We start from the raw sequence: 20,307 nt of genomic DNA on the forward strand, positions 1-20,307 counted from the left end.
TTAATGTGAGCTAAGCCCTCTGGTTCACTCTTTGAGAGGGAGGAGAATATTTCAGGGCTGGCTGAGTGAGTCCCTCTTCTGAGGTTGACATTTCTCCCAGAAGCTCTGGTGATGGTTGCTAGCAGGACTACTTCCCAAGGAACATTTTGCAGCCTCAGACTTCATCCTCCTGAAGATATTTTCTACCCTAGCATGTTAAAGCTAGTGAGTAAAAACTAAATCAATCTCATATGACCTGCTTGCTGAGTGAACACTTTTCTGCCTTTTGTTTCTTTAACCTTAAGGCTTCTTTGGGGAACTAATACCATTTTTCTTTCAGACTTCCAAAAGGCACACTGGAAAGTATCTCAGATCTGTCCTGCTTAATAAGCTGTCAAGGGGTGGGGGGCAGTGACATTCTACTTGAGATTCTACTTGAATAGTTTTTTCATTGATAATTCTAGCAATTTTTTGTCAGTGGCAAATTCAAGCAAAATTCACATCATATTAAGAGACAACATATTCTCTCCCTTGGATTGTCATAAAATACACAGACTTTGTAGTTAATATGTAAAACTGCTGAAGGAATTTGTTTTTCTTAGTATGCTGGCTAACTATAATGCTATAGTGTTTATAATTCTTGAATTGGCTAATAGCATTTTCCTCTTTCTCATAGCATTGGATTTTTAAAAAACATTGATATATATGAAAACATCGATTCATTGTTTTAAAAAATAATACAGGAAAAGCCCTAACTTGGAGAAGTTGGTGATGAAAACCTCCTGGGAGTGGAGCAATGCAGATGGAGGCTCATTGTAAATGGCAAGGAATCCTTTTCTCAATTCTTTGATTGCCATTCAAGTCTTTAGGGGAGGAAATAAGGCATCAGGCAGAGCCTGTAGTGTGGCACGTGGAGGTTAAGTCTGAACCACTACCAGAGAGTCCCTTCAAGAGCAGCGCAGCCCATCTTTGAGAAGATTGGCTGACCATTATCAAAGGCTCCAAAGCAACCAAGTCCGGAGGACACCTGAGGCCGGTTCCTTGCCATGGCGCGCGGGGCTAGAACCAAACACAGCAGCTTAAACCAAGGCTTCTCACCCGGGAGTACGTGGGATGAGCACAAGCTCTTGCCCAAGTCACTGATGCCCAGCGACGGGCATTCCCACAACTGCATGCCCTAAGGCTAACCCCTGCACAACCACACACACCCAGATTCAGGACCTAGGGCGCACGACATCCCTTTTGACCCCAAGACTTTCCTACTTCGGAGCACTTTTTGCAGAGCAGGGAAGCTCTTCCCTTCTTTTTTCTCCATCTTCCAAGTCGCCAAACCTGGGACTGGGCGGCGCGTGGCTGTGACTCGAGCCTTTCCCCTGTTGCCCTGGGACCCTGGGGCTCTCCGGCGTGCCCAAAAGACGCCCAAGCATCTCGCGCTCTTTCGGAAGCTCCCAGCGAGGACAAAGGGGGTCCGAGTCCTGGTAAAGAAGCCGCGGACTGCGGGGATTCGAGCTCTGAGGCTGTCCGCGAGTGCCACGGCGGACAGTACCCAGGGCTTGACGCTCCCTCCCTTTCCCAGGGTGCGCTCACCATTTGTAGCCTCTGCCGCTCTTGAATTTGAGGGTCAGCGCCATCTCCAGAAAGAGCAAGAGGTTGAGCAGCGCCAACAGCCAGTACCATGGCTCCTTCTTCACTTCGGTCACTCGCCAGACTCCGACCAGCGAGTGCAGCACGAAGAGCAGCCGGGTGGCCAGGGCGTTGAGCAGGACCAGTCCCTCCATGCCGCCCGCGCGCTCTGCCGGCCGCCCCGCACCCGTGCCCGGCGGACCCGCCGGGAACACCGGAGCCCGCCCGTGGGCGGAACGTGACAGCTCGGAGACCTGCGGCTGCTTTCGTCCTCCCTCACGCTCCTGCCGCCCGCGGAGAGCGCAGCGCCCCTCCCCCAAACTTCCTGACAACTCTGGAAGGCGAGGAGATTCTAGACGCAGCTTTTCGGGCTTTCCGGGGAGTCTGGGACTATGCGGTTCTGGCTCCGCACCTTTTACCCCGTCTGCCCATCCCCCTCCCAATCCCGGGGAGGCCACTCTCCATCCCTGCCCTCGACCCCCACCCCCAGGCCTCTGTGGGGTCCCGGAGGAAACCCCCCTCCCACTCGAGGGATTTGAAAGAGGAGAGAGGTAGACTGAAGGTCATGGGGCTGTAGAGCCAGAAAGGGGGAGGGGGATGCCTGGGGGACCTTAATGCTTACTTTGCTGCCGAAGTACTTTAATTCACTCACACTTCTTACAGAAACAGGCTCTCGTGGTAACTCTAAGATGGGAAGCGGGAGAGCCAAAGAATCCGCTGTCCTGTCTGGACAGTTTTAGAAATACCGATTCCTGCCCAATTCCAAGAATTAAAAACTTCCCAGGACTAGAGACAGTATGGTGCGCTGGGCTTTCTGAAAGCTCCCTGCACCTCACTTTTACTTTTTGGAAAAGGTGACGTTAAAGCAGAGATATTCTTTATTATGTCTTCCCCAACCCCCACTATTTTTTTTTTTTTTCTGAAAGGCAATAGGGTGGCAAGTCAAAAAGGCAGAGGGGGCAGTGCGGAGGATATTGAAGATACAGCCAGGCGTTAGATTAGAAGGAGAAATTCATGGAGGGGAGAACTGCACCCTTGAGAGCAATGACTGAAGAACTGAGCGCTGTCTTTCCAGCATCCAAGGCAAAGAGGAAACTGAAGTCACGGTTTCCCAGAACACCTTCATGATTTTTGTTTCCTTGTTTGGTATCCTACCACCTGTACCACTATTTATTTAACATTTTCTCTTAAAGGGACTCAACTTTTTACTGAAATAATTTTTAAAGGAAACTTTATATCATTTATAAATGGAAAATCAGTATAGTCAGCTATAAATGGAAGGTAATTACAAAAATAAATAAAATGAGGCTAAGTCATTGAGCTCTTGCTTGATATTAATTATTATTATTACCTTCCAAGCCTCTGTGCCTCAGCCTCCAGCTTTCCGAAAAAATAAGCAGTAGTCCTATTACTACCAAGTGGGAATGCTCTTTTGGCCACATTGGTAAAAGTGAAACTAAAACTCAAAGAGAATATGTTTCTTGGTTAGGTTTGACTTAAAATCATCCTGTACTTTTCTTAAAATGAGGTAGAAATCTCTGAATTATATGATTGCTGCCTTCACTAGGATGAAAAAAAAATCCAACTGCTTCACAGAAGCTCAGTTATTTCTGGTACTGTGATTAGAGAGATTTTTTTCCCCTGTGGGTGTGCATTCTCTGATGGCTTACAGGAAACCCAGCAGTGATATCCTGGGGCCGTTTATTAGAGCGCCCTTCAACATAGCCTAATGGCATAGTGACCAGTGATGCCTGAGAGCATGTAGACCAGTGCCATGGGAGGCAGCGCGCTGTGGACATTGGAACCCTCACACTGGCTCAGCTGGCCATCTTGGACTCCTGGCTCAGCCCCTTGGTTGTGTTGTGAGTTACTGTAGGAGGTCCTTTGTGGCACAGCAGGTTAAAGATCTGGCATTGTCACCACAGCAGCTCAGGTGTGTGCTCTGGTGTGGGTTTGATCTCTGGATGGGGAAATTCCAAATGCCAATGGTTTGGCAAATAAATAAATAAATAAATAAATAAATAAATAAATAAATAAATAAAGTGCATCATTCATGTAAAGCACCTGGCAGGTAGTAAGAGCCTGTTAAGCCTTGGAATTTATTGCTGGGACCAGGAAAGTTAGTCCCAGGAGCTGCTTTTTGACCATCTTGACATGTAATAATAGGAGTGGAGAGAGAAACATGACATTCCAAAGTCTTTTCAAAATCCTCCAGCCCAACACCATCAGGAACACATCTGTTGTTGAACAAGTTGGGTTTATTACTTCTTTAGGGCAGGAGAACACACTCCATGGACAAGTGTGGGGCATCTCACTAAGAAGCTATTAGAAAGGTTAGAAAAGACTAGAAAATATCGGCCTTGTGTTAGGTGATTTTGAAAAGAGCTTAAGAGAGTGGTCTTTAAATTGGAGGTTATCAGAAAATGAGGTTAATAATTCTATGATTCAGTATCTTAAAGCTAATTTAGGTAGGTGGGAAACATTTTATCATTTTTGTGGTTTGGACAATGTTTATGTTTTGTCTGTATTCAGGCATGATTGCAGAATTGTCCTATTTTTAACTTGATCCATCACATTCACAGAGTGGCCTTACTTGATGTCAATGTTTTATGTAATTTTTAAGTTCAACAAGAGGAGACCAAGGCTTGCCTGAAGGTGATTCCAGTCCACTTTCCTACCTTAGGAGGTTGCTTTTCTCTTTCCCAGGCTTCCTAGGAAGGGCTCTCCAGGAGCAAGAGTTAACAGAAAAAGGAGGGAGGTCAATCTGACCTCCACAGATCTTTGTTTTTCTCAGTTTTGAAGGTTTACATTTAGTATAGATTCTATTGTTTCTGGATCTGAAAAATAAGGCTATCATTAATGAGAACTTAAAAGTTATTTCTTTTTAATTTGCTCCTAAACTTGTTTTAGAAAACTGGAGGTATTGAAATATATCTTGAGACCTTCAACCCAGTAGTCCAATGATCTTTCAAAGAGGAAAAAAAATAAGAAATTTAAAAAAAATCTTCTTTTCTTGAAAAAGCTGTCTCAAGCTGCCAGTTCTTGTGGTGTGAGCTGAGGTGGTGCACCTAGATCAGAACCACCTCATTCCACTGACCCAGGGGACAGCAGTCACTAGGTCTCTCTTCCCTCCTTAATGCAAAATGAACACAGTTGGCAGGCTTCTCTCTCAATTAGAGTGGTTTGGGTTGCACAAAAGAGTCTCAGGCTAGCTCCAGTAAAGAAAGAATTTGTTGGAAAGGTACCCCTGTTCCAACAATGGAGATAGAATCCTTTGGAAATCAAGCACAGGATGTCTAATGGGCCAGGCCTTGGGAAACTGGAGCTGGAGGACAGCTGTGGACTCTACAGGCTCCAGGGATCTGATGGTCACAGTCTGTGGATCTTTCACAGCAATTCTGACATTGTTGGCTTAGAGCCAACTCTCTCCATATTCTGAGTTCAAATTCCTGAGAAAAATAATTTGATTGAGTTCCTTTGATTCTTAGTACTGGGTCACACCATGGACCACTGAGAAGGCTATTGATTGACTGAAGACCAATCATTGATAGTGCCTGTACAAGGACCAATTTAGAGCTAGTTTCTTCATCCGTCAAGAAAGCACCCTTTATGCTTACTTCTGGGTATGGCAGTTTTAGCAGAGAGGAAGGAGGCGTGGCAGGCACTTTGACTGATACATCTAGTGCCATTCAGCCCTGGAGTGACATGCACATGTCCTACATTTATGATGCCAAGCATGTCCCTGCCTGATACTATCTAAATATTGTGCGTGCAATTATGGACCTACCTATGGCCTCCCAATAGCATTGCAATCCAAAGTTCCATCTGCTTCCAGAGCTACCAAAGTTACAGGCTGGTCTCAAAAGCCACAGCCTCCAAATAATGTTCATATCTCCCTTAGCCCCATTTTGGTCCTATTCGGACATCACTTTAACACACACACACACACACACACACACACACACACACACACACACACAAGCAGGCAGTGGTGTAAGGTGGTATAAGTAAGGAGGGTTCCTCAGAGACCTCGCTGCTGCAAACATCCACATCCAGCCCCAAGGATGCACTGATTCTCTTTATACCCTTACTAGCAGTCTCATCCCCATCTTCCTTTAATGAACATTACTTAGATTTTAGCTTGAGATCATTGGTAACTCTAGGTAAGGAGTAGAGATGGTCCCCAATGTAGACAGTCTGAATATAGTTATTGAATAATATTTTGAGTGCAGTTGCTCTTTGCACTTGCTGGTATGACTTCACCTTCTTAAAGTCTCTCATAGAAAGAACCATGCTCGCCTTTGTTATCTGAGGTTGTTTTCTTCTGCTATAGTTTCTCCATTGACTCAATCCTATCTGTGTTTGATTTTCCTGAGATTTCTCAAAATTCCTGATCCATCCCCTCATGCTTTATAGCGCTGTTTTAGTTGTATCCTTTTTGGCTCAAAGATCTTCTCCATTATTTCTAAGGTGAAGTCTTAGCTCCTAGTTCCCAAATGTGAACCAGAAAACTCACAGGTGTATTTACTGTTCCAAAATGTGTGGATTAAATAGGAACTGTAACTGCAACTGTTTCACATTATATATAATAGGAGAGGAAAAATAGAGCTCTAAGTTAGTAATAACCATATTTACTCTTCTTTAAAAAAAAAGTAGTTGGTGGTAATTATCAATCTTAAGACACTTTAACAGCTAGCAAGGAAGAAAAATCTAAAGTATGGGTGAAGGTCTGGAGTGAGGCTGCCTTCAAGATGCCCTCTTCAAACCTTGGCACCACCTCTTAAGTGATTGTTGGCAAGTTACTTAATCTCTTTTTAAGCCTTGGCTTCTCACCTATAAAGGAAGAATCATGAGGTCCTTCATGTGTTATGAAAATTAAATTGATTGATGTTTCTAAAGTGCTTAGAAAAATGCCCATAATGTAGCAGACACGCAGTAAATATTTGTTGAATAAGTAAATGAAGATAGGAGTGAAGGCTGAATAAACAACACCCCAAAACAGAAATAAGTTATTCCCTAGATGGTATCACAGCTGAGTCTTCTTCTAAAGCCGGCTGCTTGTAAATGGTGGGGTAAATAATAAAGCAGTAAAAAATGTTATTGGTATGAGCTCAGTGCTTCATCATATCATGTGAAGGAATTTCATAGATCAGTGGGAACACTGTATGATTGGCTGTGATGATAAGTCTAAAAACATTGGTGGTTTTATCACCCTGAATAGTGTAAGACTCATCTCTGAGGATAGCTAAATAGTTAAGATTTTTGGCTTTGGATTCAAAGCTTGGTTTTGAGTCACTCTTCCTATTATGAGCTGCATTATGTTCCCCAATATCCACATGTTAACATCCTAACCCCTAGTACTTCAGAATGTAACTGGATTTCAAGATAAAGTCTTTAAGCAGAATTGTGGTTGCCAAGTGGGGAGGGAGAGAGTGGGATGGACTGGGAGTTTGGGATTAGTAGACACAAACTATTACATGAATGGATGGAATGGATAGAATGGATAAGCAATGAGGTCCTGCTACATAGCACAGGAAACTATATCCAATCATTTGGGATAAAACATGGTAGAAGAGAGTATGAAGAAAAGAATATATATATATATATATATATATATATATATAAAACTGGGTCACTTTGGTGTAGAGCAGAAATTGACAGAACATTGTAAATCAACTATAATAAAAATTTTAAAAAATAAAATTGAGCTGTTAAAGAAAAGAGAAGGTCTTTGAAGAGGTGATTAAATTAAAATGTAGCTAATGTGAGGAGTGCTACTCCAGCTTTCTTTTGATTTCCATTTGCATGTAATGTCTTCTTCCATCCTCTCACCTTCATTCTTGTGTGTCCATAGATCTGAAGTAGGTCTCTTGTTGACAGTATATATATGGGTCTTGTTTTTGTATCCATTCAGTCAGCCTGTGTTTTTTTCAGTTGGTTGGAGCATTTAATCAATTTACACTCAAGGTAATTATTGATATATATGTTCATATTGCCATTTTTGAATTGTTTTGGATTTGTTGATGTTAGACTTCTTTCTTCCCCTCCTCTTTTGTTCTCTTCTCTTGTGATTTGATGACTATCTTTAGTGTTGTGGTTGGATTGCTTTTTCTTTTTTAAATGTGTGTGTCTGTTGTTCTCTTTTAGTTAGTCATTCCCATGAGGTTTCGATATAGCATTCTGTATATTATGCAAGACACTTTCAAGTTGCTGGTTCCTTAATTTCAAATACATTTTCAATATCCTACTTTTCCTTTCTCACAATAGCTAGTTTTGATATCATTTCTCCACAGAAGACAGAGTACCCAAAAAGCACATCAAAAGATGATGAACATCACTAATTATTAGAGAAATGCAAATCAAATCTATAATAAGATATCACCTCACACCAGTCAGAATGACCATCATCAAAAAGTCTACAAACAATAAGTGCTGGAGAGGGTGCAGAGAAAAGGGCATACTCTTACACTGTTGGTGGGAATGTAAGCTGGTATAGCCACTCTGGAGAACATTATGGAGGTTCCTTAAAAACCTAAATATAGAACTACTGTATAATCCAGCAATCCCACTGCTGGGTATATATCTGGTGAAAACCATAATTTGAAAAGATACTGGCACCCCAGTGTTCATTGAAGCAATATGCGATAGCCAAGACATGGAAGCAACCTAAATGTTCATCAACAGAGGATTGGATAAAGAATATGTGGTACATATACACAGTGGAATTTGCTCAGCCATAAAAAAAGAATGAAGTACTGCCATTTTCAGCAACACGGACAGACCTAGAAATTATCATACTAGGTGAAGTAAGTCAGATAAAGACAAATATAAGATCACTAATATTTGGAATCTAATAAAAATGATACAAAAGAACTTACAAAACAGAAACAGACTCAAAGATTTTGAAACCAAACTTATGGTTACCAAAGAGGAAATGTGGTGGGGAGGGTTGTATTAGGGGGTTGGGATTTACATAAACACACTACTATATATAAAATAGATGGGTAACATGGACCTACTATATAGTATGAGGAAATTTATGCAAAGCTATGTAATAACCTATATGGGGAAATAATCTGAAAAAATAGATATATTTATAACTGTTTTACTTTGCTGTATGCCTGAAATTAAGACAATTTTCTAAGTCAACTATACTCCATTAAATTTAAATTTTTAAAAAATGTAGCCATTAAGGTGGATCCTAATCTGGTTTGACTGGTGTTCTTATAAATAGAGGCAGTTTGGATGCAGAGACAACAGTGATGCATATGCACAGAAGAGAGGCCCTGTGAGGATTCAGGGAGAAAGTGACCATCTGCAGGCCAAAGAGAGAGGCCTCAGATGAGAACAAAGCTGCCAACATCTTGAAATGCTTTCCAGTATGTATTCATCTTCCTGCTCCTGTGGTTAAGACTTTTCATGACTGTAACTATCTCTCTAGTCTTCCTCCCCAAAACCCATAACCCCAGTCTAGCCATGAGAAAAACATCTAAGAAACCCAAATTGAAGGACATTTGGCAGGATACCCTACCAGTACTTCTCAAAACTATCAAGGTCATGAAAAACAAGTAAAGACTGAGAAGCTGTCACAAACCAGAGGAAATTAAGGAGACATGATGACTAAATGGAGTATGGTACCCCAGATGGGAATCTTGGAACACAAAAAATGACATTAGTAGAAAATTAGTTAAGTCTCAATGAAGTCTAGAGTTTGGTTGGTAGTAATAGATATTAACAAGAGGTAAACAGATAAGGGGTGTACAGGCTTTGCAAATTTTATGTAAATCATTATAAAATTTAAAAGTGTGTTTTTAAAAAGGGAAAAAAGAGAATTGCATACAAATGTACGATTTTATTTGGTGATTTAATGTTATTTAAAAGCAGCTTATAAGTTCAAAAACTCACCTTAGAAATTTCAGTTAAGGGAATTATTATGCGATAATTTGAAAATACTTTTAGGATTCCAGAGGCAGTTGTTTTCCTGCTATCGCCCACGCATAGAGTCTCTGCTTATTTTCATTGTCATCCACAAAATCATCTCATTGCTGAAGAGTCCACTGAGTTCACCCAGTCCCCTCACTTTGCAAACTGAGTTCACCCAGTCTCCTCACTTTGCAAACTGTGGCCCAGAATGGGCAGGTGACTTGTTTAAAGTCACAACTTATTTAGTTTATAATAGTGTTAAGAATGGAAAACAAAAGATATTTTTATGGCATATAAAGTACTGGAAAAATATGAATATGTATGTGTATATATGTATACCCACATAATATGTTACAAACTGTATTATCTGTAAAATCTTTTATATAGAAATGAGATATAAAAGCACAGGACAATCTCCTTGGTGGATCTGTGAGTCTGATGTTTGGTTTTATTGTTTTGTCTAGACTGTTGAGGAAACACATCCAGCTCAGTTAAGGAAGGAAGTTGATAACAAAAACAAATAAGTAGAATTCTGTCCCTTTTATGTGACAGGCCTGCACTAAATTGAGGATCTAAAAGTGAATGGGACCAGGTCTCTGACCTTGAGGACTTCCCAGCCTGGTCTAGGCAGCACACACTTCAGCAGCTTTATGCTAGCATGTTAGAAGCACAAGCTCTGAGGAGAGTCTCCTGCCCCATCTCTGTGACAGTCTTTATGGAACCCACCTTGGAAGAAGGATCACCTGGGATGCCTTCAAATATGAGTGAGGAGTTGGCCAAATGGAGAGAAATGGGGAAGGTATTCCAGGCAGAAGGGACTTTCTCTCCTCCGAGATTGCAAGGGAGGAAGGAAGCTTGTGAATTAAGATAAGGCCAGGGCTAAAAGGAGACGGGAAGTTGACAAAGATAAGGCCCAACAACCTCAGCCGCCACCTTGAAATAGGATGTAGGATGAGAGTCTGCATGCTGGCAGCCAGGAGTGGGTGCTGGGTGAGGATCTTGAGGAGTGTAGTAGAGCCTTGGGCCTGTATCTAAAAGTAAAGAGAGTAGACTCTAGGCAAAGGCAAATGAAGGCTTACAGAACAATTCTGAGCTGGTATGAGCACTAACAAACAGGAATATGCACTTTCCTCGGGCAGCCTTCAGTTGTCTTATTTGGCTGTAGTGAGAATACAAAGAACATGGGTTGTAACATTCACCTGGGGTTTGGCGTTCCCAGACAGGTTGGGCAGAGCATGGGGCTCTAAGGGAACCAAAGATGGTGAATATTAACTGTTCAGACCTCAGTGGAAGATTCCATGGGCAGGTTGAAAAGGGAAATGGAGCAAGGTAGCAGACTGGGAGAAAATAAAGGGGGTATGAAGGCTGATGTTCCTGTAAGGATAGGGGAAAGTCAGAAGCTCTTAGAACCAACTTTGTAGAGTTGCCATTGTGGCTCAGTGGGTTAAGAACCTGACTAGTATCTATGAGGATGCAGGTTCAATCCCTGACCCCACTCAGTGGGTTAAGGATCTGATGTTGCCTCAAACTGTGGCATAGGTTGATGCTGTAGCTCTGATTCGACCCCTAGCTTGGAAACTTCTTTATGCCTCAGGTATAACCCTAAAAAGAAAAAAAAATAAACAACCTAGCTTTGTTAGGGAGTTCTCTTGTGGCACAATAGGTGCTGTTGTCACTGCAGTGGCTCAGGTCACTGTTGTGGTACAGGTTCGATACCTGGTCCAGGAATATTCATATGCTGTGGGTGCAGCCAAAAAAAAGAAAAGAAAACAAACACACAAAAAGCAATAACAAAAAAACTTTGTTAGAAAAGGAAACTAATCCATGTGTCAAGCTTCTGAGTAAATAAAAGGAGATGCCTAAAGGGTTAAGAGAGGCAGACTATGTTAAACCCAGGTGCCACTGACTTCAACAGAGGAAGACTCTTACTGAGAGTCAGAGCTGAGTGGGGTGCCAGAATGCATCCTGGGTGTTGGGCTAGTTTGGGGTGCAGAAGTGAAGAACAGCAGAGGATAAAAACATACCAAGGAGAGGAGAAGTAATGGTGATACCTTTTGTTCGGTGACCAAGGGTGGCCGAAATGGAAGGATGGTCAGAAGAGATGCTTCTAACATGGGCAGAAAGAAGTGGCTTCCCATAGGGGCTTAGGTATCCAGTGACCTAACTGTGTAACTATAGGCAAGTGCAATAATCTAAGCCTCACTTTCCTCATTGTAAGAGTTCTGCTCTAACAGGTTGTTGGGCTAAAAGAAGGTAATGTGCCTGCACCATAGTATATTGTGTATGATATAGGAGGGCCACCTTTGACTGTGGCTGAGAATGCTGGGTGCTCTGGCCAGTCTGTGCAAGGTCTGCACACAGAGGACAAAGAGGTGGTGGTGCCCAGCCAGGCAGGCAGAGCAGCAGTGGGGTCTGATATGACCAAGACATGAGGTTTGAAAACTTACAGCAAGTGTTTAATATTGAAACCTACTTTGAAATGTAAAAATGATGGAGTTTAGTATCCTAAATCATTGCTGCAATTATGTGTTCTATAAAAATTCCCCTTTTTGGCTTTTTTGTTTTTGTTTGTTTGTTTGTTTGTTTTTTTGCCCCACTGGCTGTATGTGAAAATTTTGGGGCCAGGGATTGAACCTGCAGTACAGCAGCAAACTGAGCCACTGCACCAAAAGAGAACTCTCCAATATTCCCTTTCGGGGGTTTCCTGGTTGCTCAACAGGTTAAGGATCCAGTATTGTCACTGCTGTGACTCAGGTCACTGCAATGGCACAGGTTCAATTCCTGGCCAGGAACCTCTAGATGCCATGGGTGTAGCCAAAAAAATAAGTTCCCCTTTTGGCCCAGATTTCACCCCCAAAGGCTAATCTACTGTTTGTAGATCAAGAAGAAACATACATGGCAGAAAATAAGCAAAGGGAAAAGGCATTTAATTGAGTAAGATACAAAGAGATGAGAAAAATGTGTGCAGAGGCAACACTGTCGCATGAATACAGATCAGATCCCATGGCTCTGAGCTCAGATTGTATTCATGAGGAAGGGCCATTCATGAGATCCATGGGGTCTTTTCTTCTCTTTATATTTAACAAGTTGGTTATATTTATAAAATTGAATCATAACTACATCTGGAACTCTTACACAAAAATGAAGGTTGACGTACGTGCCAGAATGATTTATATTCCCTGATAAGATGGTAAAGTAAAGATTTATTTTACTTTACACTCTTACAGCTTGGATTATTATTCATACTTTATTTTGCAAATTGGTGGTAACCCAACTGCAGCCAAATCAAGAGTTCACATGCCAAGTTTTGGTCTGAAAAAAATTTTGCATCCAATATATACTTGGCCCCAGAAACAAGGAGATCAAATAATAGAAGAAAAAAGAAAGGGGTTTTAGGTCCTCTGGAGGTCAAAAGCCGATGTGAGTAAGGATCTCATGGAGTGTGGCTGGCTAACATCTGGTAATCCCTAACGCATTTCACTGTCCATTTGTAAGTTTCCCAAATGTGTAATATCAACAGCTATTCATGAACGTAGTAACTTGCACAAAGAAAAAAATTTATAGATATGAAAGACAAAGCCAGAAAATTACTCTGTTCTTGGCATGCATCCTTCCTGGGCAAGAATTTCATATTTTCTTTCTGTCGATGCTATGTTTAATAAAGCTATATGATTGGTTAGATTTCAGTTGGGCTGAATGTGTTTTGTTTTGTTTCTTTTCTATGACTCAGTGAAAAAAAAGAAACATAAAACCTTCTGCTTACTTTAATCAGAGAACTCTTCTTTCTCCCATGTAATCTGGGGAAGAATTGAGAAAATATCCCCAGAAGGACGTGCCTATAGTGGGGGAGGAAGGCAAGAAAGGGTTGCTGAGGGAGATGGATAATCCAGCCTATTTTCTTCTCTTGGCACACAGTCTGTCTGAGTTCTTGCTCCCTCTCAGACAACTCCCTTCTGCAAAGACAGCTCCCACAAACTGCAGAATTTGTAAGGAAATTTGCAGAGGAGAGCAGACATGTTTATCCAACCACAAGGGTTCAATATGCTGAGGCATACAGCTGCAAAGTTGATGACTGCTACATGCAGCCGTGAAGGTTGGGCATATGTTCCTGACTCTTCCACAAATCTACATACCATTATAGAAATTCATAGTAATGTAGACATTCCTTTGGCAGGTCAGTCTGGCCCACAGAATTGATTAATTCTTAACTAATTCAGAGATGACAACAAGGTGTCAACTTGTTGCCCGCTCAGGTCCAATGGCAGTGGCTGCCAGGAATGTGTGAGGCATTAGAAAAATTCTAACACTCTTCACACACTCAGTGGGAAAGTAGATCCCTGGTAGACCATGGCTATTGGCCAAAGCAGTGGGCAGGGAGAGTAGCCCTTGACTGAACCTTAGGGGCTTGTCATGATAAGATCTGTTTCCTAAAGTTTGGGCATTTTTCATTCAAAATAAACCCAGAGACACAAGTGCATATGTATGTTAGGCAGTAATAGTAGTACGTCCAATCATATGATGACACCTTGCATCTTTAGAAGAACTTCTATGAGTCATATCATGAGAATATAACATGGTCTCAAAATATAGAAAGAGGATGTCTTTATCCCCACTTCCAAATGAAGAACTGGATTTCAAAGCAGATAATTTATCCTAGGTCTTGTAGCTCACAAGTTACAGAATTTAGGAAGTATTCTGTAGTCTTTTGAATATTTTGCAATCACTCGAATTTATGACTCACATTAGGAGTCGTGAAACTGTGGGAACTCTGACTAGAATTTTCTGATTTCTAAATTTTGCAACAACAAAATATGATAAACCCACAGGAAATATTTACAGTAAATTCATGTACCCATAATTGACGGTAAGTGGGAGATAGCCAGTTTTGAAATGCAAGAATGACTATTAGTCAGAGTTCTCCAGAAAAAAAATTATTTATTTATTTATTTATTTATTTATTTATTTTAAAAGAATTGACTCATGAATATGGAGGCCAGCAAGTTCAAAATCCTGAAGAGTCCATGTCCCAGTTTGAGTGTGAAAAATGGTGACCTTCTGTAGAACCAGGAAGAGCAGCTGTTCCAGTTTGAAGGTTAACAGGCCAGAGATTTCTCTAGTTTGTAGAAAGCTTAGCCTTTTGTTCTATTCAGGCCTTCAGCTGATTAGATGAGGCTCATCCATATTGTGGAGGGCAATCTACTTGACTCAATATGCCCATTTAAATGTTAATCTGATCCAAAAACACCCTGACAGAAAAACTCAGAATAATTTTTGACCAAATATCTGGGCACTTCATGGCCCAGTTATGACATACAACATTAATCATCACAAGTCCACCACTTGTCAACTTGTCATCTATATACTTCTACTTAAGCCATATTGAATCTCCAGATAAGGCAAATAACAAGATTATCCTTATACCTAATATGATACAATTGTCCTATGTACAACCAAAACACACTAACCCTTTTCCCAGAAGAGGATAGAAAACCCTTGAGCAACATTTACTCTTCTAATTGATATGTCGTAACTTAAGTACTATGAGGGTGGAAAGTTACGGACTGAATTATGTCCCCTCAAAATTTGTATATTGAGGAGTTCCTGTTGTGGCTCTGCAGTTAACAAACCAACTAGTACCCATGAGGATACAGATTCAATTGCTAGCCTCACTCAGTGGGTTAAGGATCCAGTGATGCTGTGAGCTGTGGTGTAAGCTGGCAGCTACAGCTCTGCTTTGACCCCTAGCCTGGGAACCTCCATATGCCATGGGTATGACCCTAAAAAAATAAAAAAATAAATAAATAATAAATTTTTAAAAATTCGTATACTGAAACCCTAAACTCTAATATGACTGAGTTTGGAGACAGGGTTTTTAAGGAGGTCATTAGGTTTAAATGAGGTCACAAAGGTAGAGCCCTATCCAATAGAACAGGTGTCCTTAAGAGGAAGAGACACCAGAGTTCTCACTCTCCATCTGTGGGTGCATAAAGGACAGTTGTAAGAGAACATAGCAAGAAGGTGTCCACCCTCAAGACAGAAAGAGAGATATCACTAGAAACCAACCCTGCCAGCACCTTAACCTTGAACTTTCAGCCTCCAGAACTATGAGAGAGAGAAAAAAATAAAAAAGGCTATTGTTTAAGCCACCCAGTGTGTGATATCTTGTCCTGACATGACTAACGTAATGACCAAAGCCCTAATTGAGGATATCCGTTACTATCACAGAAGAGGGAATTTAAAGTATATCAGTCCCATAATTGCCTGCATGGGCTAATCCATTCTGTTAAATGTCTAGGCTGGGCATAGACCCTAAATTAATTTTTTTAAAGTAAATTAGAACACACAGATATTACTAATATTTTGAGGGCTGATTATAAAAACTGCTGAACCTTACCATGTTGTCTTAAAAGCAGCATGGCAAAGTTGCTAATAGCGGGGGAATGACTGAGAAAGAGAGGAGAGAGCCCGTCAATTTTATTGAAAGCTTTTTTTATCATTGGAGATGCAATGAAGAAAAAGATGCATACAGCCCCTACCCTCAGGCAGTATTCTTGTGAGTGACTTAGGTTCTAGGGTGGGTTAGTGTGTCTCTTCCTCTGAATCTTTACGGTTGTAACTACTAAAAATTGATTTTAAAAGGTTTATTTGGAGGAAGTTCCTGTTGTGGTTCCATGGGTTAAGAACCCAACCTTGTCTCTGTGAGGCTGCAGGTTTGATCCCTGGCCTTGCTCAGAGTGTTACGGATTTGGCATTGCCACAAGCTGCAGCATAGGCTGGCAGCTGCAGCTCTGATTCGACTCCTATCCCAGGAACTTCCATATGCTATGGGTGCAGCCATAAAAAGAAAAAAAAAAGTCTGTTTGTTGGTTCTAGCAGAAACCCAGCTATACATATAAGCTTACCTGGAGGTTACTCCTCCCTGAATGGTGAGAATGTACATTTTTTTTCATTTAATCAACTCCAGATATCTGCAGGGCTGGCAGATGACACACCTGGTTATCCTGACAACTTGACATTATGCTACCCACTGGGTCATAGAAGACTTGATTTAGGTCTAAGGAGTTTGCAGCTGAAGCATGCCTAGAAGATATACTAGAATAACAAAGACAATGTCTGGCGTCTGTGTGTGTCTATGTGTGAGTGTGTATGTGTGTGTTTTAAATCACACAACTTCCAGGACCCTAATTGGTTGCAAGGCCCCTATATTAGTAATGAACTGGTTTTAATTCTTTGGGCAAAACTATTTTTTTGACAAAGTTAAAGTGAGTTCTTGAAATATTTTCAGCTTTACACTCTAAGTCCTAAAAAAAAGCCAAGAGTGTGGTTTCCAGCTGCCCTCATTGTTTCAGTTTTTCACTCTGCTGCCTTCATAGATTTTTAGAGATGACCTATGAAGCTATAAATAAAAGCAGTGCAGTTTTTCTGTGAAACTATTTTTAAACTCTCCAATAGATGCAATGTTAGATTCAATTAATAGATTGGTACTGATTTTCCTTGGAGAAACAAAAGGGTTTTATTTTTTTTTCCCCAAGTCAAAAGTTGATAATGCTGAAATTTTGCACGCATACCATGACTACAGCATCTTTCCTTTTTATTGAACAGTAGCTGTAATTTGAAGGATAACTTTCTTCAGAAAATTGTGATGACTTCACAGACATGGCTGAAGCCATCTGGACTCTACAGATTACCTAATGGAATAGGTAAGCTTTATGCCTTTAAAATGAGCCACATATACATTTTGTTTTCTTTGAAGCCTCCAGCACAGAAATTTTCAGCTCGTGATATTTTGTATTGAGCATGAAATTGACTGCAATTCTTATTGCTTCACTTTTTTTAAATCCCCAATGTAGGGAAAAAATGGAATTTTTTAAACAAGATCCAAGAATTATACCAATGCTGCCTTTGTTGCCCACAGAGCCTGAAGAAAAATCACTTATCAACACTGTTACTAACTTCTATCAAGTTGATACCCTTATAACATCAACAACAAATTCCCCAAGATGTGGTGGTAAAATGAGTGATGAATGATGAAAGGAAACAGTAGCACTGGTTAATAGACAGTGGTACTTTTTACAAGAAATTCAGGAAACTTCAAAAATAGTCTCGTATGAATCAACCCCATCCATTTTTGAGTCAAGGGCACTCCAGACATTTGTTAACATTTACTAAAACTGCTAAGAGTTGAAAGTTTAGTCGCAGATGAAAATATCCTTAATGGAATAAAAGCTAAAGATTGATTACAAGGAATGAAACCTTGGTGTGGCTACCTCATACACCTATCAAGGAATATTGAGGGCAGCTTTGAGCTGTGGACATGCTTGTGTGGAAGGTGGATTTCAGGCCCTTCTCCCCATACTTCAAATTCCCTTTTTACCCCTCTCTTCTCTACACACTCCTGGCCCCACCTGGTATGCTGCTAATGAAGCTTGCTCCCCTGACTCCAGAGAGAATGATACTGTTCATGCTTCCCTTCCCACCCTCTTCCCCAACTCTGCACATTCCAAACCTCACTGACTTCGCCCTGCCCCAGGCTTCTGTGGGACCCATACATCTTTTTTATTTTTAAATGATTTTTATTTTTTCCATTAGAGCTGATTTACAGTGTTCTGTCAGTTTTCTACTGTACAGCAAGGTGACCCAGTCACACATACATATATACGTTCTTTTTTCTCACATTATCCTCCATTATGCTCCATCATAAGTGACTAGATATAGTTCCCAGTGCTACACAGCAGGATCTCATTGCTTATCCATTCCAGGGGGAGGGGGAGGGAGGGAAATGGACTGAGAATTTTGAGTTAATAGATGCAAACTATTGCCTTTGGGATCCATACATCTTAAAGAACTTGAATTTCATCCACAGTAGGGATATAGACTGCTACAGAGTGAGGGTTGGAGATTGGTGCGTGTAAAAATGGTAGGCACATTATAGGAGGGCCCCTGAGAGACAACACTCACCAAACTGGATGAGGGATTCTAGCTCTGAGTCAAACTCAGGTGAGCAGCCAGAGTAGGAGAGGAAGGAGAACTGTGTGCTCTGGGAGGCTGTTCTGTAACTCCTCAAGCCCTGAGTCACCTCTGTGCTTGGAACGAGTATTACAATCAGCTATCACCAGGAAACCAAGCCACTGCACCATGGACGTTGCCTGTGAGTGTGGGGTGAGAAAGGAAAGGCATTTTCCTCCTATCTTACAGAAGAAAACCAGAGTCTAAGGCAAGTGGTGATGAAGCTATGACTGCAGTCCTGGCATTTTTGGAGATGATTGTCTGTCACAAGGGCACTGACCCTCAAACAGAGCAGAGGGATTATCAGTCATGTGTATGACAGCCATCACCCCTCAGAGTCCTGAGGAAAGACTCTTTGGGTGACTTTATCTATAAGCTGGAAAGCCACAAGCTAGAGAGACCTGGGAACATCTGCATTACATATGTCTTAAAGCACATTAGATCAAGACTTATTTGTGATTCCAGAGCAAACCATGGCTAGTATTAAGAATGTAATTTAGACATTTACTGCTAGCTTGATGGACCACTTTCCTCCCTTTATCTCTTTTTGTTTGTTTGTTTGTTTTTTGGGGGGGTTGCTTCATTTTTAAATAAGAAAGGACAAAAGTGAGTCTATTTCATTTTTAATTCTAATCCTTTTCATAGCAAAGGAGAGCTCTCATTTTAAATTCTGCTCTTCCATAAATAAAAGTTAAAAAGAAACCTGGAAACCACCTCAGGTTTCTGATTAAGTTAGGATAGAACCAATCAGCCTACTTAGAAAAGGTACACAGAACCGTATGCCTTGAAGAGGGGAAAACACCCAACATGAGTTAGGAAAGTAGGAAAAAACCCGAAATGTATAACAGGACACTGTTGTTAGGGGAGAAAAAAAAAAAAAAGATCTAGGTGTTTAGCCAAATTACCACATTCGTATCTGTCTATGTTACTACTGTCAAGAGCTTTTATGAAGTAAAGTTTTATGTTTCCAACATTTTCTGTGATGAACTTTAAATTCTGAAAGGAAATAAAAGCACTATTTATCTGAAATAAAGAAATAAAGAAATTCTGCACTTCAAGAAGACACTGTTACTATGGATTATGACTTGTGCCTTGAGGTCAGAACCCACAGTAGCATAAAGGCAATAGTTGAATTCTGGGAAAAGAATGTAAGGAGAAAGAGTAGAAGGTTGAGGACTCAGCCTTTAAGGATGCTTGCTGTCAGGCATTGAAGGGAACCTAGAAGTAACAATTCAAAGACAGCTGCCTTATGTAAAGATCAACCAGCCCAGATATCTATAGCAATTAGTCAGAACATAGATTCTTATGTTTACCTTAAATATGGAACAAAGTTGATTTATATATACATGAATACATGCTTATATAAATATATATGAATAGGGAATTTCTCTATACATAAATTTATATGGCTAATAGATCTACATACATAGATGATTGGTAGATGGAGGATAGATACATAGATAGATAGATAGATAGATAGATAGATAGATAGATAGATAGATAGATGTATGTGTATACAGCATAGGTGTATATATATATAAAGCAACAGCAGGAGGCAGGAGAAGAGAAAAGTAAGAGAACTTATTCTTCTGTCTAACCTCATTTATGTCTGTGACTACATTCTAAGATTACTTCTTCAATCAAATGGACCCTGGTCCATGACTCAAAGCCTTCTCTGGACTCCTTGCCTTGTCCCTACATGTAGCTCAAAGGAGGTAACAGCTTCAAAGTTGTCAGCCCTTGGGTGTTTCAACACCCTGTATTGGCTCCATTAAT

The 20,307-nt window shown here is 40.8% G+C and overlaps 1 protein-coding gene across 1 annotated transcript in view; it reads right to left on the reverse strand.

The window, feature by feature from the left end:
• TMEM26 (transmembrane protein 26) overlaps positions 1-2,013 on the reverse strand; it is a 48,373-nt gene extending 46,360 nt beyond the window's left edge. The window contains exon 1 of the mRNA XM_047761610.1: positions 1,567-2,013. Within this exon, the coding sequence (XP_047617566.1) occupies positions 1,567-1,757 (191 nt within the window). The 5' untranslated portion in view covers positions 1,758-2,013. The remainder of the gene's footprint in view (positions 1-1,566) is intronic.
• Positions 2,014-20,307: the final 18,294 nt, after the last annotated feature.

Source organism: Phacochoerus africanus, chromosome 15 (genome assembly GCF_016906955.1).
Source record: "Phacochoerus africanus isolate WHEZ1 chromosome 15, ROS_Pafr_v1, whole genome shotgun sequence".
Classification (NCBI taxonomy): domain Eukaryota; kingdom Metazoa; phylum Chordata; class Mammalia; order Artiodactyla; family Suidae; genus Phacochoerus; species Phacochoerus africanus.